Raw genomic sequence first — 23460 nt, 5'->3', positions numbered from 1 at the left:
AGACAGTCGGCGGATCACCCATATGTGCAGAGAAATGGAGCTCGGAACAAAAACCCAACCTCGAATTAGAAGGCAGAGGGAGAGTGCTCTAACCTTGCCGTCTGGGTGCCAGGGCTGCAGATTTCATACCTAGCAGACACAGAGCTCTCATGTGAGGAACGGGATACTGTGTCCACATTCCACAGAAATAGGTTTGCGTTGGTACTAATTTTTTTTTTTTAAGTTTCCAAGCGGAGCAGCATAGTGGAAGCAGTAGGCACGTGCCTGGGATGTTAGCCTCAGCCCTCTCCTTGACTCCTTCTCTGCCTCCGGAAAAGTCACTTAGCAATTCTGTGCCTCAGTTTCCCCAGTCTGTGTAAGGGGAATAAAAATACTTACCTCCTTTGTAGCTCTATGGATCCCAAGCGCACACAGCGCCAGGCGCGGTGATCACATCGCGTTAATTTAGCACATTGCCCTATAAACCTATTAACTGGCGGGGTGGCTCAGCAGGAAACGAGAGGTAGCCAGCCAGGGCCTCTCCTCAAAGGGTAACACTCAGAGCGCCCTGTGCCTCTGGACAGTTCCCTTCCCACAGACATTCTCCCCCCAACTCCTTCCTAGCAACTCATGGACGGTCCTTCCCCTGGGCAAGGCCAAGCCGAGCCGAGCCCGACCCTTTGCTCACCGGGGTCCTGGAAGTCCCAGCGCATCCGGTCCCAACATGATTTAGGGGGATTTTTCCAGCCTCAGCCCGTGATTCCTGGCCCCATGACTCTGATCACGCTGGATCCAAACTGCCTTATTCAGAGCCACATGGAAACGGGGAGCCCAGTGTCCCCACCAGGGTCACAGGCCGATGTTAGTAAAACAATATTTGGGGATGGGCGTCCCTATGGCCTGGGGTCACTGTCCTCTTGATTTGGGGTGGGAATCCTTGGGGGAGGGGGGTCTCTGCTTCCCTGGCTTTGATGAGGGGGGGGGGCTTCCTGCCTGGGGTCCCTGATCCCCTGGCTTGGGGGGTGTCTCTGCTTCCCTGGTTTGGGGGGGAGGTCCCCGATGCCTGGGGTCCCCCCGTGGGGGTGGGGAGAGGAGGAAAGAGTCTCTGCTCCCCGGATAGGGGTGGGTGGGTTCTCCGTTCCCTGGCCCCGGGGGGGGGCTCGGTATGGGGGGCTCTGCCCGGCTCTCTCCGCAGGCAGGGGGCAGGCGCCGGCCGAGGGAGGGAGGCGGATCCTCGGCTGTGACTGAAGCTGCCGCTGGCGCCCGGCTCAGAGGGGCGGCGGCGCCGGGAGCCGGCAGCGGGCTCGGCTGGCACCGCGGGCCGGGCGGGTGGATGGCGGCCCGCCCGCTGCTGGGCACCATGAAGCAGATCTGCCTCTGCGCGGCCGCCTCCTTCGCGGTACGTCCCGCCCGACCTTCCCCGACCGCCGCCTGCTCCCGCGGGGGCCGACCCAGCTCCCCCGCACTCCCGGACTACCATGCACCCCCTGCCCCCCCAGCGCCCCCCCCGGGCTGTGCATGCACCCCCTGCCCCCCAGCGCCCCCCCGGGCTGTGCATGCACCCCCTGCCCCCCAGCGCCCCCCCCGGGCTGTGCATGCACCCCCTGCCCCCCAGCGCCCCCCCCGGGCTGTCCATGCACCCCCTGCCCCCCAGCGCCCCCCCCCGGGCTGTGCATGCACCCCCTGACCCCCAGCTCCCCCCCCGGGTGTCCATGCACCCCCTGCCCCCCAGCTCCCCCCCCGGGCTCCCCATGCACCCCCTGCCCCCCAGCGCCCCCCCGGGCTGTGCATGCACCCCCTGCCCCCCAGCGCCCCCCCCGGGCTGTGCATGCACCCCCTGCCCCCCAGCGCCCCCCCCGGGCTGTCCATGCACCCCCTGCCCCCCAGCGCCCCCCCCCCGGGCTGTGCATGCACCCCCTGCCCCCCAGCGCCCCCCCTGGGCTGTCCATGCACCCCCTGCCCCCCAGCTCCCCCCCCGGGTGTCCATGCACCCCCTGCCCCCCAGCGCCCCCCCGGGCTGTCCATGCACCCCTTGCCCCCAGCTTCCCAGACCACCCATGCACTCCCTGCCCCCCATGCACCTCTCGCCCCCCAGCTTCCCCCCCCCAGGCTCCCCAGGCCACCCATGCACCTCCTGCTCCCCAGGCCACCCATGCACCCCCTCTTCTCCAGCTCCCCAGCCTGCACATGCACCCCTCACCCCCCAGCTCCGTGGCCTGCACATGCACCCCTTGACCCCACGCCCTACCTCTGCAAGGAGCATATGCCCCTGTCCCCCCAGCTCTGGGGTGCACTTGCCCTCCCTGGCACTTGCACCTTTAGCTGCCTAAGCTGGGCATGTCCCTCCAGCCCCCCCCAGGTGGTGCCCCCTCCCCTCCCTCTTCCTGAGCTGCACCGTGTTCACCTCTCTCCCCATCTCCTTCCTGGGCTGACCCTGCACACACCGCACCCTCCCCCTCCCGGGTTTTCCATGCACCCCCTGCCCCCGATCCCAGTCTACCCATCAATCTCCTCACCCCCATGCCAGGCCTCCTACTTAGCTACCTGTCCATGGGTTACTCTAGGCTCCTGGCACCAGCGTGAGCTCCCGTCAATGAGATCTTTAAGAACAAGGCAGCTGTTCCTAGTGGGATGTGCTCCAGGAAGGAGCTGGGTGCCTGCAGCTTCTGTTGATTTCAGGATGAATTGCAGGGCTCAGCACCCATCCAGCTTGGTGTTGTCAGTGCGGCCTGGGGTGCTGAGGGCTGGACCATCAAAGGTGGCTGGCGGTTGTATTGGCCCTGGGATTAGGAGCGGTTTAGGAACCAGCCTGCAGGAATCGATGACATTATCCGCTCTCTAAAGGTGACTCCCATTTTTACCGCAGCTGAATTGTCCTTTATAGGCAGCCACTCTCTTGATTTAATTAGGAGCGTCAGTGCTTTCCCTCCACCAGTGCTCGGTGGCATTGAATTAAACCTGCACCCCAGCACTTCAGTACCCGGGGAGAGCAAATGTGGAACCCTGCTGCCCCGATGGGGTGATGGTGATTAGACCCCGAGTCTGCAAAGGTTTGTGCCCATGCTTAGCCACGTGCACTGTGGTGTGCAAATCTAAGCACGTACGTTATTCTTTTCAGGATCAGGACCTTAATGGGGAACTGTGGCTGCATCTTGGTTGCAGGGAGACAAGCGAGGGATGAACCCCATGAGAGGTGTTCTTTAATCCGGTGGCATGGGAGGGAGGTGGAAAGTGATGTGTTCCCACAGATTCCCACGAATTCTCCCATGAGTTTTCTGAGTGGAGTTCAGCTCACTTGGTTCCTGGGTGTTAGTGGCAGCTTGCAACTCAGCGTTTTACAGAAAAGTCAAAGGCAAAGCTGGTTACAAGACGAAAAGAAAATGCCTCTGGCAGGCACGGAGATCAACGCGGGAACCTCAAACCTTGTTGCCAGCCAAACCGCAGGGAGTTCAGAGAAGAGTAGCAAACCCACAGAGAGGCGGAGGGACTGGCTTGTGAGCACCGCGTCAAAGAAGGAAACCGTTTTTCAAAAGCTGTCATCAACAGACCTAAGTGACTTGCCCAAGGTCACACAGGGAATCTGTGGCAGAGCAGGGAATTGAACCTGGAGCTCCTAGGTCCCAGGCTAGCATCCCAACTTGTTGGATGTATCCTTTTTCCCCCCTCTGCTTCTGGTGAGCTGTGATAGGGCTCTGAAGTCCCTGATTTTTCCCCTGTTTGAGTTTCAGAGCCATGACTGGGGTAAGAATGATGAGAAACTCCTACAGGCCGTGGACTACAACGACCCCGAGAAGGTGACGTCTCTACTTCTCCGCAAGGGCCTGGTCCCCACCAAACTGGACTCGGAGGGCAAATCCGCGTGAGTCACTTTCCCTGCTGAAGAGACTGGGCCAGAGTCTCGGTTCCCCCCATCTCTGGGTTTGGGGTGATAGCTTTAAGGCACCATTGTACTCCCCATAGCATGGGGCCTGCCTGGGCTGTGGCGTATGTGAGAGCAACCCCAAGGCTACTCTCTGAGTCTTTGCTTCTCACAACCCCCACCCCCTTCTCAAGCAGCCCTATGGTAACAAACCAGTGAGTGTGGCCAAGAATTGATCAGCAACCCTACAAAAACAAACCAGAGGGGAAGAGATTGGCAAGGGAACAGATTAGTCATGAGTTGGGGTTTTTTTAAAGGATTTTTTGTATATACGGAAACTTCTCGGACTCTGGCCTTTTAAGCAGAGGGGGTGGCGGGAGTGGTCTCTGGAGTATGAACGGTGATGGGAGCTCCCCGGTTGTGCCACAGGTTCCACCTGGCTGCAACGAGAGGGAATGTGGACTGCCTGGAAGTGATGCTCGCTCATGGAGCCGACGCCATGACCACAGACAGCTTGGGTAGGCAGCGTGGCCTGACTCCGCCCTGACGTGACGTGACAGTGAGGACGTTGACTTGGGCCATTTCGAACTGGACAAAGCAGTGGAAAACGTGCTGCTGGGACCACTCCTGTACTGTCCAAGGGGGGTGGGAGTTAAATGGGACCTTATGGATCTCTGCCCTGTCTTAATTTCTGTGTTTCCCAGCTATAGGATCAAACCCGTTCCTGTGGTGCTGCCAAGCTTCCCCTTTCTGAGGGGTGGCAGGCTCCTCTGGGATCCTTTAGTCCAATCTTCATTGTTATCTTGGTCGTTCGCCAGCCCTCCCCTGAGATAAAAGGGATGGATCTCTCCAAATCCCTGTAATCTCTGGCTCAGCTGCTGAGTCAGCTTGGTGATCCCTGGAAAGAAGGTGCCCAAGCCACTCAGCGTCCTTGCTTTAAAAACACCCCTGCAGGCTTGAGCTGAGCACGGGTGAAAGGGGCGATGAGAAATCTTGTGTCTGTCAGAGCCTGGCTGCGTGTGGGGACCCTGCATTTCGCCGCAGTTCTAACCGGGATGGTTAGGGCAGCGGGCTATGTCCCAGGCGGATAAGAATCATCACGCGCTTGCTGATTGCTGGTAGGGTGTGTAAAAGGAATGTCTGGCACCGACTGCTTCCACATACTAGAGCAGAGGGTCTCAAACGGTGGTCCCCGGACCACCAGTGGTCCGCGAGCTCCATTCAGGTGGGCCACGGATAGTTACCTCTAAGGTGCGCGCCTGGGCAGCCGCACACAAGAGATAATACCAGTCTCCTAGAACTGGAAGGGACCTCGAAAGGTCATCGAGTCCAGCCCCCTGCCTTCACTAGCAGGACCAATTGAGAAGAGAATGAAGGGCCACCCACCTAATTAGTGGAGCCGCGCAGGCATGGCGAGATAAGGTGAGGTGGTGCCCTTGGGGGGAATAGGGGTAGGTGGGAGGGGGCAGTGAGGTGAGAAGAGGGGGTGGGGGGAATTTGGGACGTGCAAGGCTGCGGTGGCCAGAGAAAGAGGCGACATTCCCCAGCTCCAGGGCTGTGGCTGCCGAGGAGAGATGGCCCTCTTTCCCGGGCTCAGCTCGGGGGCTGCTGTGGTGGGGGAGAGAGGGAGAGACACCCCCCCTCCTTCCCAGCCCCAGCTTGGGGGCTGCCACAGCGGAGGAGAGAGGGCACATCCATCACATTAGAAAGGTAAGACTACTGATATTAAAACATGAGTTGTGTGCTTTTATTTGTAGAACAAAAACAAATATTTATTATTATTACATTTTTTTTATATCTAGCACTTTTATCCAAAGCACTTTCCAGTAGTTAGCTAATGGTACAAACAACATTTGGAGAGATCATTAAGGGGTCCGCCGAGACCCTCAGCAATTTTTAAGTGGTCCGCGGGAAAAAGAGTTTGAGAACCACTGTACTAGAGTGTTCGACTGTGGTCTTAGGAGGGGTATGGTCGTCTCCTCTGCATGCTTTAAAATAAAAATGGTCCCAATATTTTAAAATTTACACCATAGGAATAGCTTCCTGCAACCTGCTTTTGCATCTCTCAAGCTAAGCAAGGTCTGGTCAGTTTGCTCTTTGGATGGGAGACTGACATGGGCCACTGAGGTGTTGTAGTAAAGGGATGTTGGTGATTCAGTGAGCCGTGGTCTTTTTCTCCTAGCTGATAATAAAGTGGTGCCCCAGCAGGGTGCTAGGGGGCGCTCTGCTTCTGGATTGCCTACCGTTTGGCTCCTGGCTACTTACATGATTCCAGATCTGACTCCATGGTGCTTTTCGTCACGCTAGGAGAGTTAACCCTGGATTCCTAGTCAGATTCCAGCTTGGCAAATTGTATTGTCTCCCTGCTTTTCTGGTGCGGTTCTTACTGGCTAGAGGAGTCCCCATTTCTTAAGCCACCCCGTAGCACTGCTGTGAACTATTAACCAGCTGTTGCGTCCTGCCCCAGAGGTGGCTGCAATTTGGTGGTGGGTGACGTGATCCATGGATGTCGATTACCTGCCTCGAAGTGGGACCCGGGGGTTGGGAAGAAATTGTTTGATGCTGACGATTTGTTATAATCTCCCTGGGTGCACGTATAAAGTATTGCCATCATTATGATTACCTCTTGACCTGCCAGTCTCTCTCTTTCCAGGGTACAATGCGCTCCACCTGGCTGCGAAACACGGCCACCCACAGTGCGTGAGCAAACTGCTGCAGGTACGTCAGCCAAGCAGGAGCAGTGGGAACCTGGAGTTTGACAGGGAGGGATGTGTCCATTGTTGGTGTTGAAGCACCGAGGGCTGGAGATCAGGGTACAGGGAGCTTGTGGGGAATATAGCAGCCCTCATAGGGTTCACCTGCTGCGGAAGCTCCTGGCCATGCAGGGAAATTGTCCGTGCGACCTTTCAGTCTAGGGAACAACCTAGGCAGGGTTAGAATTGCCATCTAGGTGTGAAATCTCCATACTAGGGCTGGTCAAACGTTTGCCATCTAAACTGTTTTTCAATGGAAAATTGGGATGTTGACCAAGTGTTTTGTGAAAAGTGTCTGCTTTCCAGGGAGAAACTTGGTTTGTTTTTTTATGTGTGTAAAAAACCAGAATCCCTCAAAAACCAAAATATTTTGATTGGGATATGCTGCCGCAGTGCCTCATGGGAGTTGTAGTTCAGTTGCCACGTCCCTGTTTTCCTCTCTAGGCTGAGCTCCTTGGCCAGACTATGTCTCCCTTGATGCACTATGGCCGGGGACTCCCATGATGGACCTGTCTCCCCTCGCCAAGAAGGTAGACACTGGTGCATCATGGGAGTTGTAGTCCGACCAGGCAGCCCTGCTTATAGAAGAGAATGTGAGCATGGGGCACCCAAACTACAACTCCCACGAGGCACAATGGCAGCATTTGAGACATTTAAAATTTTCAGCCAGAATCTTTCACTGTGCAAGTTTTTGGTGAAAAAAAATCAAAATTTTCCCTGGGGAAAATCCCATTTTCTGACCAGCTCTGTCCAGTCCATGAATGACCCCCTGAGCTGTTTGGTCTCCTCCAGAGGCTATTACATGAATAGGTCAGCAAGATAGAGTTTAGGTCAATACATCCCACCCCTCAGCCTTTCTCTTCTGCCTTCCCTTCTGAACCCAGCAATGAGTGACTGGACACAGCAGAACTCCGCTGCTTAGCATTACAGGGTGGGCACCGGCATGGAAAAGGCGCCTTGATCCTGGCCAGTTACCCTTCCTTTTGTGGGTGACTTCAGACGGTGCCTTGCTGAGGCAGCCAGGGATTTGCTGAAGGTGTCACCGCAGAGCAGCGCTTCTCATGTGGGGAATGTGGTTTTTAGTTCAAGTTAGTTTACCTGTGACGTTTTGGGTGCCCTGCAACGCTGGGTGCCTGGAATCCTGTGCTGTTGTGGCTCACGGCCAGCAGACAAGCAGGCCAGCTTCCATCTCCCCGGTACTGTTTGCAGAGTGACCCCAGTCCTGAATTTCCCCAAAACCGCCTGCCTCTACAGCATCCAGCCCTCTCCTGGAACACACAGACATTATTAACTTGGTTGCCCCTCTGAAGAGTCAATATACAGCAGCTCCTTAATTTAATTGAGGTTTGACAAACACGCTGATTTCAATCACAGCACTGCATTGGTTTGTAGAAAAAATAAAAGAAGGTTATTAAACAAAAAGTCAGAGGCTTGAGGGATCCCAAATGTAAGGAATAAAGATAGAACGGCTTACAAACAAAGCAGAAGTAAAAAGATGCCTCTAAGACGAAAACTTGATTTGAGAAAGTTACAATCTTGGCCCAAGTAGGTTTCTCGCCTAAATTTAGTTCCCAGAAACTTCAGCCCTCTTGGTTGAAGGACTCGACCTTCTGTGATTTCAAGAGCTCTGCCCGCTCGAATCCCCCAAGTGATGGTCCACTACGGGGTTCTCTCCCCTTTCTTTTTATAATCCAGGAAACCTTTGCAATGTTTTCTTTGACAACTAAGCCCAGACCAAGGTTCTGTCTCCTGTCACAGGCTTTCATAAAAGACCGTACCTTTTATAATACACTAATGTAAACCGCTGAGTCGACTGCTCATCATTTGAGGTTCAGACCCCTTGTCTTTGTCCTGGAAGCTGTCTCCTCCACTTGCTAGGTTGCTGGCTTGGTTTATCTGTTATGGAAACGTACCTTCATTGTCTCTGCCTGGCAACCAGGCTGGTCAGACAAGCAAATACACGTTCCTTTATCTAAGGTAGACTGGTCTGATGGGTTGCTTGCCCGACACATTTTAAGCACAATAGTCTAGTACCTATAACTCTTTGTACACACCCCGTACATACATCACACAAGAATAGTAATGATCGGCGAGTTACTAGTTTTCCATTGATGTATTGTTTGCCAGAACCTGGGAATGGGCGACAGGGGATGGATCACTTGATGATTCCCTGTTCTGTTCGCTCCCTCAAAGCATCGGGCATTGGCCACTGTCGGAAGACAGGATACTGGGCTAGATGGCTGTAGGGCCATTCTTATGTTCTTATTACAGGCAACCTTTTGGGTGTATATCATGACAATGGTGTGTTAGGTGTAGTGAATATGTCAGGCCGGACACGAATTGCTGACACAGAGTAGTACCTACCCATGGGTCCCTCTGACAAATTACCCACTTCTTTTTTTTTTTTTAAACTCCCACACCACTGGGAAGGTGGTTGTCCCCTGTTCTTCACTCACCATCTTCTCTGCCCATTAGGCATCTTGCCCGGTTGATGGCGCCGACAGCAACGGTCGGACAGCGCTGCACCATGCAGGTCAGCAGAGGACCCACTGGCATCCTCCCCTCCCCACACATCTTAAACGCGGGTGTCAAATCAGCTGGGTAAGCCGCCTGCCAGTAACTTGACCAATAGGGAGGATTTCAAAGGCAGGTGGCTGTGCAGAAGGGTGAATGCACAGGGGAGTGAGGGCCGGGAATGTGCCCAGATTCCATGGTGATGGGCCACGTGGATCCAGTATGCTCTCTCCAGTGTAGCACCTTGGGATTTGCCAGTCTGGGCCAGATCCTGGCATGGGGGAAGGGGCAGGGGCAGTGAGCCAGGGGTTCACGGTCCCTCTCTTCCTCTCTAGCTGTCAGCGGCTGCATCTCATGCTCAGAGATTCTCTGCGATTTCAAGGCCTCCTTGAATACCAAGGACAAGGTGAGGTGGTTCTTTCCATCAGATTTATGCTTTGTTTGATTTCCGCTGCACAGAGAGTCACCACAAGCCTAGGTGCCCCTTGCTCTCCATTGGAAAGGTGGTGTAATGTAGCAGAGACCCAGATGTGCAGCGATCACCTCACCCACCACTGAAATGCAGCCGCTTCTTGGGTAGAACACAGCAGCAGCTAAACAGAACACAGCAATAACAGATATACCTATTTTACCTTCAGCTCCTAATGGATGTTGCTGTGTAAGTACCTGAGATGGACAGAATAATGCCTGGTGTTAAAGGACATGAAGCGAAGAAGAATCTTGCACCTAAGGCTATATCTACACACGGCCTCAGCAAAATTTATGTCACTCAGGGGTGTGAATATTCCACCCCCTGAGTGACATAAGTTCTCCTGCCATAAGTGTTCATGTGCACAGTGCTATGTTGGTGGGAGAACTTCTCCTGCAGTCGTGGCTTATGCTGCTCGTGGAGCTGGGTTTTCACTAGCTGCATCTGGGTTTTACATCTCTATTTAGTTTGTTTTCTTTGCACATGGTGTCCACCTTAAGAAATAATATCTCATCCCGCCTCAGGAGGGACAGCCCAGTGGTTAGGGCACTCGCCTAGGAGTTGGGCGACCTGGGCTCAGTTCCCTGCTCTGCCACAGACCTCCCGTGTGACCTTGGGCAAGTCATTTAGCCTTCCTGTGCCTCTCCCTCTGGACAGTGGGGTAATAGCCTTGTCCTGCCTCACGGGTGGGGTGGTTAAAGACTGTGAAATGCTTTGAGTTCCCCTGCTGGAAAGCGCTAGAGAAGAGCCAGGGGTCATTATGATTAAGGGAAGGGTTGGTGCCTATCCCTGACCGCCTGCCTGGGGATGGGACAGTGTGGGCTCATTGTCCGTCTGCAGTGGGGTCCGGCTCTGGACAGATGGGAGGACGCTCCCAGGAGGCGGGTACCACACAGCGAAGGCGGCTGTATCAGAGCCAGGCTACCCGCTGCTGATCATTTCCCCCTGTTTCCCCCCCCCCGCGACCTTCCTTCGCCATGCCCCTGCTTTAGGATGGCTCCACCCCTCTGATCCTGGCCGCTAAGATGAGCCACTCGGAGCTGTGCCGGTACCTGCTGCATCGCGGGGCCGCTGTGAACCGCAGAGACCAGCAGGGCAGGTGAGCGCTGAAGGGCCCTGGAAGGAAGCGGGGCTGGAGAGGAGAGGGTTAAAGTGCGGGGGTGGGGGGACTCATGGCGGAGAAGTGAGTCCTACCCTGGGGCAGGACTGCGAGCTTGGATCCGACCAGGGGCCAGAGGTCTCCAGCTGGCAACCTCAGGGCCTGGCTCCGTCTTGACGCGAGGGGGGCGGGATGAGTCAGGCAGGCACTGGCTGCGGATCTGCGAGGCGGCGTAACCTAAACGGCCTGCGCAGATCCCGCCTTTGCCCCGCGCGGGCGGGGTGATGGTGCAGGTGAGCTCCCCGCCTGGAGATGGGGTTTCCCCGCGCAGTGTCTGGCCGGGGTTCTCGCTCCCAGCCTGTCGCCGGGGGAATATCCTGCCTGCCCCGAGCCTGACTGCAAACCTGGGCAGTCCTGGCCTCGGGGCGGAGAGGGGCCAGGAGCAGAGTTGGCCCCAGCAGAGATGAGGGTCCCCATCCAGTTCACCCGCCTCGTGCCGCTGGCTCCGGAGGGTGAGTGGGGCCACCTCTCTCCCCCCACCCCCGCTGTAGAACAGCCCTGATGCTGGCCTGCGAGAACGGCAGCGTGGAGACGGTGGAAGTTCTCATCCATGCCGGGGCGCGGGTCGGCATGGTGGACGCCAGGGGCCAGGACGCAGCGCGCTACGGCCTGGCCACGGGGAACGCCTTGATCCAGCACTACCTGCAGGACGCCTCCCAGCGCCACTCCTGGGCCAGCGGTAAGGTGCCCCCGGCCAAACCCCGTCCTTCCTGAGGCCTCAGCGCACCGGGCGGCAGCGTCTCAGCCCTGCCCAGGGGGAGGCGGTAACGTCCCTGCTTCGCAGGTGGGGTGACTCTGCTGGGTGGGGTCAGGGAGCATGTGTGTTTCCCCGGTGTGGGGGGTCTCTGGGGCACCCCCTCCTTTTACTGGCCCAGCCGCTCAAACTCTGGATGGGAAGTGCCTCTCCCTGGCCTGGCCAGATGGGGGTGCTGGAGAGTGACGGGCGGCTGAGTGTGCGTCTGCTGAGGGGTGGGAGTTGGGTCCCAGGTTTGCATCCGCCTCATGGCAGCCTGGAGCCCCAGGGCGGGGTCTGTCTGTCTGCTCCCCCTCGAGCTGAGGGGGCCAGGCCATGGGTGGCCAGTGCCCCGGCCCCTCTAACCTCCTGCTGGTTTCTGTTTCCTCCCCTCTGCCTCCCGCAGAAGAGGAGTCGGCTGAGCGAACATCGCAGGTAAAGATGCAGGGAGCCTGGCCCAGCAGAGAGCCCCATGTTCCAGCCGCTCAGGGGCTTCCACAGAACCAGGCCGTCCTGGGCAGGGGACGGGCTCTCCGGGCTCGCGGGAGAACAGAGGCCCTGCGAAAGCCCTCCTGGAACATGAGGCTTTTCCAGGGCCGGGGAGGGATTAGGAGCCCCTGGGGATGCCCCTTGCTGCCCCCCCCCGCAAGTCGGGTTTTGCTAGGAGAGCCTGGAGCCCTCTCCCGTCGGTGTCTCCACAGACGGCGTCGCCGAGCCAGCCTCTGCCCAGCGAGAGGAACGGCACCCCGAGAAAGAGGAAAGCCCCTCCGCCGCCCTCCGGCACCTCCAGCCAGGTGAGGGGGCCACCGGCTCTGCCGCCCTCTCCCCTCCCCGCACCCCAGCAGGCAGCTGCACGTGGCGCCTCACAATCCTTAGCGCGTTTATCCTCACGACGCCCCCGTGCCATGGACTCCGTTTTACAGATGGGGAGACTGAGGCCCGGGTCCCTCAAGGTTAAATTGTTGATTTCCGTGGGACTGAGTCGCCAACATACCTTTGAGGATCTGGGCCGGGGTGACTTGCCCAGGGTCACCCAGGAAGTCTGTGGCAGAGAAGGGAATTGAAGCCGGGCCGTCCAAGCCTTAGACGAATGCCCTAATCGTTGTGCCATCCTTCCCCTGTGCAGCCCTAAGGCCCGTGGGACCTTGCTAATGCCGCAGCGAGCTCTTCCCCAGGTCTTTCCTAGGCACGATCGACTTGTGTCCCTTGGCAGTTGAGAGAGACTGGCAGCCCGTGAGGCGGGCGCCCCTGGCTCTGACAAATGGGCATGGTCCAGCAGCAGATTGGCACTGGCAGGCCAGGGGTAGATCTCAGCTGGGCATGGGGGGGGCGGTTCTAGTTAATTTCTCTTGCCCTGGTCCGGTCGCTTGTCTGCAAAGAGGGTTTCCCCGAATGCTGTTCACGGGGTGGTGGGGGTGGTGTCGGCAGGCAAGGGCTGGGTCCACCACTCAGTGTGTTGTCCATGACGGGGTTCTGATGGAGAACAAGAAGTCCAGCCCCCGCCCCTCCTCTGGATTTCCCTGCCCTGTATTGGCCCCTCTTTGGCTCCAGCTGCCCGGCCCCTGAGCGTCGTGACCCTGCCACGTCACTTAAGCTAAGCAGGGGCAGGCCTGGTCAGTGGCTGGCTGGGAGATGGTGAGGCAGCAGGAGCTGCTCTTCTCTGACTCTGTGCCTCCTTAGGAGGCCCCATGCTGCTGGAAGTGCTGTCTGGGTAGATCGCCACAGGAGGGCAGCGGTATTGTCGTCCTGTTTTACGGGGGGGAAACTGAGGCACGGTTTACCCAAGGTCACCCAGCAGATCGGCGCAGCACACAGGGCTCCCAAGTCCCAGCGCAGTGCTCTGGTTACGAGGCAGTCCCAGTGTCCTGGCCAAACTCCAGCTGGCAGGGCCAGCCCGCTCCCTGAAATCCCCCTCGTGGTTGCAGTTGGGTCCGAGACCCGGCTTTTATTTCCATAACCAACGTGCAGTGTGAAACAGCTGCCCCCTAGAGGTGGCTGCATCGGGGTATCGGGTGAAACGATCCCTGCACGTGTGTGTGAAGCCATTCCGGTGGAAGGCATAACGGGACTTCTGTGGGAACAGAGCTGGGAGCTTACTGGCTAAGCCAGCCACCCGTTCTGGCGACTCCTCATTCTCTCTGTGTGACGACTGTTACTGTTTTCAAGCACACCCCACGCTCTCCGGAGCACAGCTCCCCTTCCACAGAGCGGAGCAGCCGGATAGTCACCACCAAGCCTGCCAGGGCTCGCCCTGCCCCAGCCGACACGGTGAGGATCCCCTGGCAGGGATACCGGGATGGGGCGGGATGGGTACCCACCGCTCTCCCCTGACTGCCCCGCCTCTGGGATTCCCCACAGGAGGACAGGGAGGCCTACGAGGAGATCGTCCGGCTGAGGCAGGAACGGGCTCGGTTCCTGCAGAAGATCAAGGGTTTGGAGCAGCAGCAGGAGAAGCAGAAGCAGGAGGTACTGATGTGATACCCCCACCCTGCAAGCCGGGGGGAGCCAGGTTTCTGGGCGGGTTGGTGGAAGGAGGATGGGAAGGAAGGGAGCTGCCTGTGGCATCACTTTGGCTAGTGCCAGAGCGTCTTGCACCGGCAAGGTGGGTGGGGAGGTAATTGAGAGGGGACATCTCATGCCTGGAAGAGCCTGGCTGCCCATTCTGTAAAAGCAGCAAAGCGTCCTGTGGCACCTTATAGACTAACAGACGTATTGGAGCATGAGCTTTCGTGGGTAAATCCCCACTTCGGCGGATGCCCATTCTGCGGCTCTGAGCCCACGATCAGACCTGCTGACGCATGACCATGGGGAGGACCAGGCTGCACAGCGAGTTAATCATCTTGGACTCTCTTTGTGTTCCCACTAGCGGCTGGAGTTGGAGGAGGACTCCCTACGCTCCATGGAGAAGCAGGTAGGCCAGGTGTTATGTCTCCGGAGACTGGACTCGAGCGCTCCGAATGGTCTCTGAGATGGGAAGGGAAAATGGCTTCATGCAGATGCTTCAGGGCATAAACTGGTCATCAGCTGGGGGTCAGGAGGAAATGTTGGGATGCCAGTGCCAGGTTAGGGATATCTGTCCTCCAAAGCATCTGGGATCTGCCACCACTGGAACAGGATACTAGACTAGATGGATCCTCGCTGGGCTCTGGTCTGGCTCTAAGGCCTTGTTAAAGATCCACCCCATCTAGTTCGGAAGATACGGACGGGAATCGGCGCGAGTGTCCGGATCTAATGATGTGTCTAATTCTCTGATCCAGATAAAGGAGCTCCAGCAGCAGCTGGCAGACAGTGAGGGGGAAAAGGAGCATTTGGGGAAGGAGGTTGAAGTGCTCCGGAGCCGCCTGTCCTTGCTGGAGGTAGGAGAGCAGGGGACACGGAGCGCTGGGTCTTACCGAGTCCTGCAGGAGCCCAGTGAATTGTGGGACTTTCCCTGAGGCTGGCTCAGCTGCGGTAGGGACAGGGCAGCCTTGCCTTGGCGCTGTCCTGGTTAGCAACAGCTGCTGCCTAGCTCAGTGACGGGCGCCGTGGGAGAGCGCAGGGGATGGGGGGAGCTGTGATCTCGGGGAGGGTCCCTGACTCCCTGCCTGTCTGTGCCCCAGAACGAGAAGGAGAACACCAGCTACGACATCGACACGCTGCAGGACGAAGAGGGGGACCTGCTGGAATTCCCAGGTTGGTCGTCGCGTCCCGGGCCCGTCAGGTGCTGCTGCGGCTCTGCACCGAGGGCGCGGCCCTGCGAGGGGCTGAGCGTGCCCTGCAGAGCGGGGTGTCACGGACTCACAGATCATGCCCACTCGTGGCCCCGTGCGGTCCATGGGGGGGTCCCCCTTCCAGAGGGACAGCCCTTTGCGGGAGTCCACTCTCTCTCGGGGTCAGGCCCCTCCACCTCCTGGAGCCGCACCTCTCTGAGCCTCAGCACGTCTGTCTCTGCCGTGGGCCCCCTCAGGGAGTCCCCTCGCTCTGGACCCCCCGGGCCTCCTCACCCCCGAAGGGGATGATGCCCCCTGTTCTCTAGACCGGAGCGACTCTCAGCTGGGTCTCCAGGTCACCAGTTGCTGGGGTCTCCATCCTCCAGGCCATCGGCTGGGGTCCCAAGTTCCCTCTCCGGTCCTCTGTACCAACAAACTCCCTCTCCCCTCCCCTCGTTAAACCAGTAACACCCGAGTCCCACCCTCCTCTGCATGCAACCCACTGGAAAACATGGAAAAACCAAGAAACCCCCCCAGTTCATCACACGGGGACTGACCCTGGGCTCTGCGAACCTTTAAGCACGAGCTCCTGCTGCCTGGACTGAAAGACGGGGCTGTATTCGCCAAGCACGTGGCAGGCCTCTCCACCAGCGCACCGCCCAGTCCGTGAGCGGCTCCCATGGGAGAGGAGGGCCCTTGGCGCCTGGCAGGATTGGGCTCGTGCTGGAAAACGCCTGGGAAGGTTTTGCAGGAAGCAGGTGGTGGCGGGGGCAGCTCCCAGGGTGGGGGTGGGGCTGTTCAGGTCAAGGACCAGGCTTCGTTAGTGATGGGTCTTGGTGGGGGCCGGGGGTTCTGCTGCTCTTTCAGGGGCGGAGCTGCTGCTGTCCAAGAAGACCCTGAGCCTGTCCACGGAGGAGCTGCTGGCCACGCTGCAGGGCGAGGTGCAGTCGCTCACTATGCAAAACCAGGAGCTGCTGGAGAAGATACAGGTACCGGCTCATCCCCCCTTCAGCCAGCTGCATGCTTCGGCTTTCCCCTGCTAGCATCCCCCGGAGGCCCTCTCTGGTCCCCCTCCTAGGGCCAGCATCTCCTTAGTGTGCCGGTTCAGGGCTGGGACCCAACGGGGGGGCCTGGGGGCTGGGTGAGCCAGCGGCTGCTGCCTTGTGACAGACGTGGATGGCAGGTTTCTCAGCCTAGCACGCGGCAAAGACCTCGGTCTCCCCCGTCTCTGTCTGTAACCTTGGCAGAGCCCTTCGTACTGAGTTCTCCTCCCCGTTCCCTTTGCCTGCACGCGTTCCTGCTGCCACCTCTGCGCCGCTGCCCCTGCTCCAGCTCGGTGGGAGCCCTCCAGACCTCTGGTTCCCTGACGGCACGATGGCGCTTCCCTTCTCCATGGGCTCTGCAGACTCAGGCAGGTGCAGGACGCCGCCACCCGCCTTACTGTGTGTGCAGAGACATCAAACTGGGCAGCTGCCCCTGCTACCCCCTTCAAATGGCCCTGCAGGCTCCCTGCTTCACTGTAGGGCCCGGCTCGGATTTGCTGGGGGCGCCTTCTGAAGTCGTGTTCCAGCCTCTGCTCTGCTCTCCCATCTGCCCCCGACCTTTGTAATGTCACTGTGCAAGAGCCTTCTCCCACGCAGCTCCTGGCCTCTGGAGCAGGCTTTCTGGGTGGCTTCCCTTTGCCAACTCCTACCGTTCGCAGCCTAATCTGTTCTTCTTTGCCTTGTACTCCAAGGCCCTGCTGTCTAACTCTGTCGCTGTATCATAGCCCTCTGTGCAGTTAAACTGCAGGGCCTGATTCTCCTCCCACGCTGGTGTAAATCGGGGTAACTGGACTGGTGTAATTGATGGAAGAAGAGATCAGGCCCTAGGAAGCCTCTCAGGGTACAGGAGCCCTGGGCCAGGGGAGCCGAGCTGCTGCGTACGGCAGGCACCGCTGTGTTGTGCTGCTGTAATACCCCTGCGTAGTCGGGGCTCAGGGTCCCAGTGAGCAAGTCTCATGGTTTTATGCCCCTCACCCTTTGCAGATCCTGGAGAATTACGAGAAAGACGAGAGTGACGTGGGCCCGGCCGAAGACTTCGTCCCCATTGCCCTCTACAACTCCCTCAAGTCGGAGTTCGACCAGCTCAGGGAGCAGCACGCCGAGGCCCAGGCTGCCCTGCAGGCTCTGGAAGGCAGTGGGCCCCACGGTCCCTCCTGCGAGCTGGTCCCGGTGGAGGCTTACAAGCAACCGAAGGCTGAATATGAGGCGCAGATCCAGACCTTAGAGGAGGCGCTGCAGAGGAGCAACACCCCAGCTGAGCCCGAGGGGGAAGGCCGGGAGCCGGGCCAGGCCGGGTTGCCGGCAGAAGGAAGCAGCAGGGGAGGAGGGGCTGGAGATGCGGCTGTGGAAGAGCTGACCAGAATGCTGGCTGAGACGCAGGAGAAGCACGAGGCGGCTGTGGCCGAGGTGCAGCTCCTGCGGGAGCAGATCCAGCTGGGCATCCTGTCTGTGGAGGAGCAGGAGGCGGCTGAGAGCTCCGGGAGTGAGCTGGAGACGGTGAGGGCAGCTCTGCAGAAAGCCCAGGAGGCCCTGCTGGAGAGAGACCAGAGGGTGAAAGACCTGGAGGGGCGCCTGGACGCCCAGGAAGAAGCAGCCAGTCGAGGCTGCTCGGCCGAGGAGACGAGGGCGGCCCTCAGCGTGTCCTTGGGCGAAGCCGCCGCGGAGAAGGCCGAGCTGCTGGAGAGGTGCCGCCAAGCGGAGGCAGAAGCGGAGCAGCTGAGGAGGAGCGTGGAGGAGGGAGCTGGGGAGCTGCAGCGAGCGATGGGCCACCTCTCGGAGAGCCAGAGGCTGGAGGAGGAGAACCGGCAGCTCCACGAGCAGCTGGAGGAGCTGAGGGGGCAGTACGAGGAGGTGCAGGCCCAGCTCCGAGAGGATCAGGACAAGAAGGAGGAGGAGCTGAACGCCCTGAAGGAGCAGCTGGCTTCCGAGAGCATCTCCAGGCAGGAGCAGGAGGAGACGGCGGGGGCGCTGGGCGGGTTGTTGGCCGAGTCCAACAAGAAGCTGCTGGAGCTGGAGGAGAGGCACAGCGCCGCCCAGCGGGAGGCGAGGGAGCTGCAGCAGGCGGCGGAGCGGTACAGGAGGGAGTGGGTCCCGCCGGCTGAGCACGCCCGAGCTAAGGAAGCCCTGGAGGGCAGCCTCCGGGAGCTGAAGTCCAGAGCCCAGCAGCTGGAGCAAGAGCTGGCCGCCAAAGCCCAGGAGGCCTCGCGGCTGCAGGGCGAGCTGGCGAGCACGCGGGAGGGCACGGTCCCCAGGGAGGAGCACGAGCAGCTGCGGTGCAACCTGCAGGCGGAGGCGAGCGCGCTGAGCCTGAAGCTGAGCGACCTGGAGCGCAAGCACGAGAAGACCTGCACGGAGGTGTTCCAGGTGCAGCGCGAGGCCCTCTTCATGAAGAGCGAGAAGCACGCGGCCGAGGCCCAGCTGGCCGCCGCCGAGAAGCAGCTGCAGAGCCTGCGGGCCGAGTCGGGCCGGATCCAGGAGCTGCACGGCCACATCGAGGACTCGGCCAAGCTGGTCAAGGAGAAGGACAGGAAGGTGGGTCTGGGCTTCCCCATCACCCCACCCACACTAGAGCCAGGTTCGATGTGGGACTGGGGACCCCATAGCCCTGCCCACGAGAGAGCCATGGGATAGGGGTGAAATTTGGGTCTGGCAACCCCAGAGCCCAGCCCGAGATAGAGCCACATGAGAGGGGTGAAATTTGGGTCTGGGGATCCCAGCTCCCTGCCCGCGATAGAGCCACATGAGGGGGGTGAGAGGTGGGTCTGGGGCCATGCAGCGTTCTCCGAATGCACGTTTGTTTCGAAGGGGGGAACGTCGCTGCCTGGCACTGCTAGGCACAAGGGCGAGAAAGTGAGAGGGGGAGGTTCCCCCAGGGAAACGAGACAGAATTTTTCTTCGCAATCTTTGGTCGCCGAGCGAAAAACCTCCAAAAAAACCCAAATCGTGTGTCACCATTTGTGGCAAAAGAGACCAACCCACCTCCCCCCTAGTAGGGACAGGAGCTGGCTGGCCAGCAACGGACGTTTGCGCCGCTGGCTCTTTAGCTGTTTAGCCGCCACCCAGAGCAGATCACGCCCTTCTGCTGCCCAAAGGGCCGATGCCCCAGTGGAATGCGGGTGCTCCCACAGGAGGAAGCAGCAGCAACCGAAGGGTTAACGAGCAGCTCTGGCTCTGCGGCGGGCTGGCCGGGAGGGTGATGCTGGGGAGCTGGGCTTTGGAATCCCTTGTGCTGCGGGTCCTGTAATCATGCGAGACTTTGCCCTAGACTCGAACCCGCCCCGGCGAACTCAGCCAGCCCTTCGTGACCGGCCGATCCCTTCGCCTTTGCAGATCACCGAGCTGTCCAAGGAAGTCTTCAAGCTGAAGGAGGCCTTGAACAGCCTGTCGGAGCTCTCCGGCCCGGAGGGCGCCCCGCAGAAGCAGCAGAACCCCCAGGAGGTGGCGAAGCTGCAGGGCACGATAAAGGCCTTGGAACAGCAGCTGGCCGTGGGTATCCGGGACCAGCTGGACCTGGGAGAGGGGAGGAGCAGAGCGGGTCCCTGGGCGTTGCGGTGTTAGGGCTCGGGGACGGCAGGGGCTAAGTGCTGACCTCGGCTGCGTCCGGAAACTGCCACGCAGCTCGGGACCTGGGGGCACCGTCTGGGCAGGTGGAAGCAGCAGAGTCGCTGGTTCCGAGGTCTGCATGGACCATGCTGATCCAGGGGCCCAGCGCCACAAAGGTATAATAGGCGCCTAACTCCCATGGGAGTTAGGCTCCTAAATACCATTAAGGATCTGGGCCAGTGTGTCTTGGCCTGGTGCCTTCTGCCCTTCCGTCCCCCTGCGCTAAAACAGCCGCAGCTTTATACGGCACGGAGGGAGTTGCTTTAGCTGCATCTCAGAAGGGGAGTGACCCTGGTTCCCCTCGGCTGGGTCCGGTGTGAGAGCCAGAGCAGGATCCGATTCCCCCAGCTGGTCAGAGGGGTCGTGAGCGGAGAGTGGCCCGGTCCCACTGGGACTGTAGTATGACCCCTCCCCCTCTCGCCTTGGTTCCAGGAGATGGAGACCCACCACCGCAAGGTCGTCTCGCTCTACCGGAGCCACCTGCTCTGCGCCATTCAGGTCAGTGCGCGGGGGGCAGGGCTGGGCTGGGGGCGCCGTATCTCACAGTGATTGGGCATGTGTGTTCGCTATTGTGTGTGTATCCGGCCGTGTGTCTGTCTGTGTGTCTCAATCAGTGTGTGTGGGGGGGGGGGTTGCACATGTGTGTGTCAGTATAAGTGGGTGTGTTTTCACATGTGTGTCAGTGGGAGTGGGGGGCTGTTTGCACATGGGTGTGTCAGTATAAATGGGTGTGTAGTGGGTGATTGTGTGAATTCCGAGCATTTCAGATAGTGGTTACTAGGCCTGTTTGGACCTACAAAAATGACATCCCGGTCTCCCCCGATTTCTGTCCCTGCTCCTCGGGAGTGGGGAATCCTGTCCTTGTCCCTCGGAGTCGAGCAGGAGTTTGGAGGAAGGGGGGAGGGTCTCAGCACACATTGGACAGGAGCTGGTGGATCATGCTGGGTGGAAGGACACTTGTGCAGAAGGCAGGAGCCTGTGAGACGTGTATGCCTCTGTGTGTGCGCATGTCGAGTGCATGCTCCTTGCCATGGTGTGTCTCCATGTCCGGGACGTGCAGCGGGTCCAAGGCGTGCGGTGCACACGTGGCGACGTCTGCGTCTCCGTGCCCGGGATGTGCGTGTCCGAGGCGTGCGGTGCACACGTGGCGACGTCTGCGTCTCTGTGCATGGGACATGCAGCGGGTCTAAGGCGTGTGGTGCACACGTGGCCCCGTCTCCGTGCCCAGGATGTGCAGCGTGTCCGAGGTGTGTGGTGCACACGTGGCGATGTCTGTGTCTCCGTGCCCAGGATGTGCAGCGTGTCCAAGGTGTGTGGTGCACACGTGGCGATGTCTGTGTCTCCATGCCCGGGATGTGCGGCGGGTCCGAGGCGTGCGGTGCACACATGGCCAGGTCTGCGTCTCCGTGCCCGGGACGTGCAGCGTGTCAAAGGCGTGCGGTGCACACGTGGCGACGTCTGCGTCTCCGTGCCCGGGACATGCAGTGGGTCTAAGGCATGTGGTGCACACATGGCCCCGGCTCCGTGCTCGGGATGTGCAGCTTGTCCGAGACTTGCGGTGCACACGTGGCGATGTCTGTGTCTCCGTGCCCGGGACGTGCAGCGGGTCCAAGGCATGTGTGTCTGTGACAGTGTATGTGAAAAGCGGGGAAACCAGCACTGGAATAGCCTTTTTCTCCTCCATCTGAGCTCCCGAAATGTAGCGCTGGGCCAGAACCAGCCCCCCAGCTCTGGGCTCCCCTGGCCTCTGGGGCAGCTGGGATCTGGAGCTGAACTTTGCATCCTGAGCCCATATCCAGCAGAACGAAGGAATTATCTCACTGAGCACCCGGCAGTGGCCACGTGTTCCTGCCTAGAGTGTGGGTGGGAGCACAGCAGCCTCCATGGCTTAGATGCAGGGCTCTGGGCTCTGCTCAGCTCCAGAGCGTCTCTGCTGCCGGGCGCCTGCTGAGATGGCTGCCTCTGGAGTCAGCACGGTCCTGCCAGTGGGGCTGGCCGAGGATGAGTCAGGGCAGCTGTCAGGGAGACCGGTGTGATTTCCCCACCTCCATCTCCTTTGCAGGGCCACATGGACGAAGATGTGCAGAGACTCTTGTACCAGATCCTGATGATGCAGCGGCTGCAGGAGCAAGGCAGATGAGCGCCCTGGGGCGAGGGAGCCCGGTTCCTTGTTCCGAGCAGGGGAGTCTTCCCCACAGGGGAGCGGAGCGGACTCGCACGCAGAACCGGCTGGCCTCCAGCGTCAAGCAGCGGGGCGAGGCCCCGGGCACACGCTTCCTCACCAAAAATCCAGGCACACGTGTGTTGGGTGACCACTGGGGCGGCACCTTTGCTCCCTGTTCCTGGGCAGCCTGTGCTGGGAGGTGCCTGTGGGCGGGCGGCTGGAAGGTGCCTCCTGGCAGGTCACTGCCCTTTCCACCGGTGCTTTCGCCTCGGCAGGGACGGGGGAGGCGGGCTCCTGACTGGGTGATGCCGCTGGGCGAGGGGCCCCGCCTCGCTCCGTGGGCAGAAGGCAGCAGGGAAGGGGAGAGGCTGCGGTAACTCACCGGCTCCTGCCTGCGGCTCTCAGCAGAGCATCCACAGCAATAAACTCTTTATACTCACTCAGCAGAGGCTCGCTGGCTTTCCTGCGCGGGGAAGGGACATGTGCGGGGGGGGGGGGGTCGTACATGCGGGAGCTGGTGCCAGGGTGACGGGGGGCAGATGTTGGGCTGAATGTCCCCACTGCTGCCCCCCTCCTGCCTTGCCACACCTGCCATTCCAGGCTGGAGCCCCTCCTGACATGGGGGCCTGTCCGGACCTCCACGGGGGCGGGGGTGCACTGACGGTGTTACAGCTGCAGCTGACCATTGGAAAAGCGGGGTGGGGGGCTCCGGGTCAGGAGTGAGGGGCGCTGGCAGAGCTGGGTGTGGGGGGAGCCTAGGGCTGCAGTTGGGGGCTATTCCATTCCAGCTCCCACCCCACCTGTTATTCCAGTCCTGGCCTCCTGCGTAGCCTTCCCACGTCACTAACTACCAACGCACATCAGCCCTGCAGAGACCCCCCCCATCACCCCAACTCTGTCAGTGCCCCTCAGTCCCGACCCGCAGCCCCAACCCGCCTCTGCCGCTCTCTGCGCCCCCACCAAGCAGACTCAGCCGGTGCTGCTGGACTGTTAACCGTCGCTCGCTGGCTCGTTTCACGGGGCCTAGGCTGAGACCCTGCCAAACTCATTGCGGTTGTGGCCGAGGCCAGCTCCATAGCCCAGCGGTCCCGAGGCAAAATGCTCCTTGTCCACTCGGCCAGCTGGGAAACGTCGTTAACAGCACCCCACGAAATGGCAACATTTGGGAAACATTTGGCTTGATCCCGGCGATGTCATCCCGGGGGGGGGGGGCACTCCCAGCCCCATTCTCAGCCGGGGACTGACCCAGTGGAGGTGGGGGAGCCTAGTGCTATCAGCAGGGGGGACTCCGGGGACGGGCTATGATGGAGGAGAGCTGGTCAGGGGAGAGCTCGGGATTTTTGTTGCTCATGGTTTCCGCCAGGACTAGCCATTTGGGGGTGGGGGGTGTCACCTGGGAAGGGGGTGCCCCCAGAGACACCTGGGAGTCAAAACCTTAGTTAAAAAAAGGAAAGTTTAGCAAAAATGCTATTGGCCGAAAGTGGCTGCACTGTCC

The 23460-nt window shown here is 59.7% G+C and overlaps 1 protein-coding gene across 1 annotated transcript; it reads left to right on the top strand.

Annotated features, from left to right (window-relative positions):
• The first annotated feature begins 1246 nt into the window (after positions 1-1246).
• ANKRD24 (ankyrin repeat domain 24) lies at positions 1247-22379 on the top strand. The gene is made up of 20 exons (XM_044999058.1): positions 1247-1378; positions 3708-3838; positions 4268-4356; positions 6492-6556; positions 9067-9124; positions 9441-9511; positions 10567-10673; positions 11225-11412; positions 12168-12419; positions 13147-13177; positions 13524-13734; positions 13825-13932; positions 14333-14377; positions 14724-14822; positions 15066-15138; positions 16023-16144; positions 17183-18730; positions 19529-19684; positions 20234-20299; positions 21864-22379. The coding sequence occupies exons 1-20, from the start codon at positions 1313-1315 to the stop codon at positions 21939-21941; spliced, it is 3564 nt and encodes a 1187-aa protein (XP_044854993.1). The 5' UTR covers positions 1247-1312; the 3' UTR covers positions 21942-22379.
• The last annotated feature ends 1081 nt before the right edge of the window (positions 22380-23460 follow it).

The sequence above is a fragment of the Mauremys mutica genome, chromosome 24 (assembly GCF_020497125.1).
Source record: "Mauremys mutica isolate MM-2020 ecotype Southern chromosome 24, ASM2049712v1, whole genome shotgun sequence".
NCBI classification, from domain to species: domain Eukaryota; kingdom Metazoa; phylum Chordata; order Testudines; family Geoemydidae; genus Mauremys; species Mauremys mutica.
The sequence above is the reverse complement of the archived record's forward strand: the minus strand, read 5'-3'. Positions and strand labels throughout refer to the sequence as shown.

Bases quoted from the DNA above. Each gene is read 5' to 3' on its own strand.
- ANKRD24 (XM_044999058.1), top strand. From the start codon at position 1,313: ATGGCGGCCCGCCCGCTGCTGGGCACCATGAAGCAGATCTGCCTCTGC. The intron at 3,839-4,267 runs GTGAGTCACTTT...GTTGTGCCACAG, and splicing joins GACTCGGAGGGCAAATCCGC to GTTCCACCTGGCTGCAACGA. The intron at 10,674-11,224 runs GTGAGCGCTGAA...CCCCCGCTGTAG, and splicing joins CGCAGAGACCAGCAGGGCAG to AACAGCCCTGATGCTGGCCT.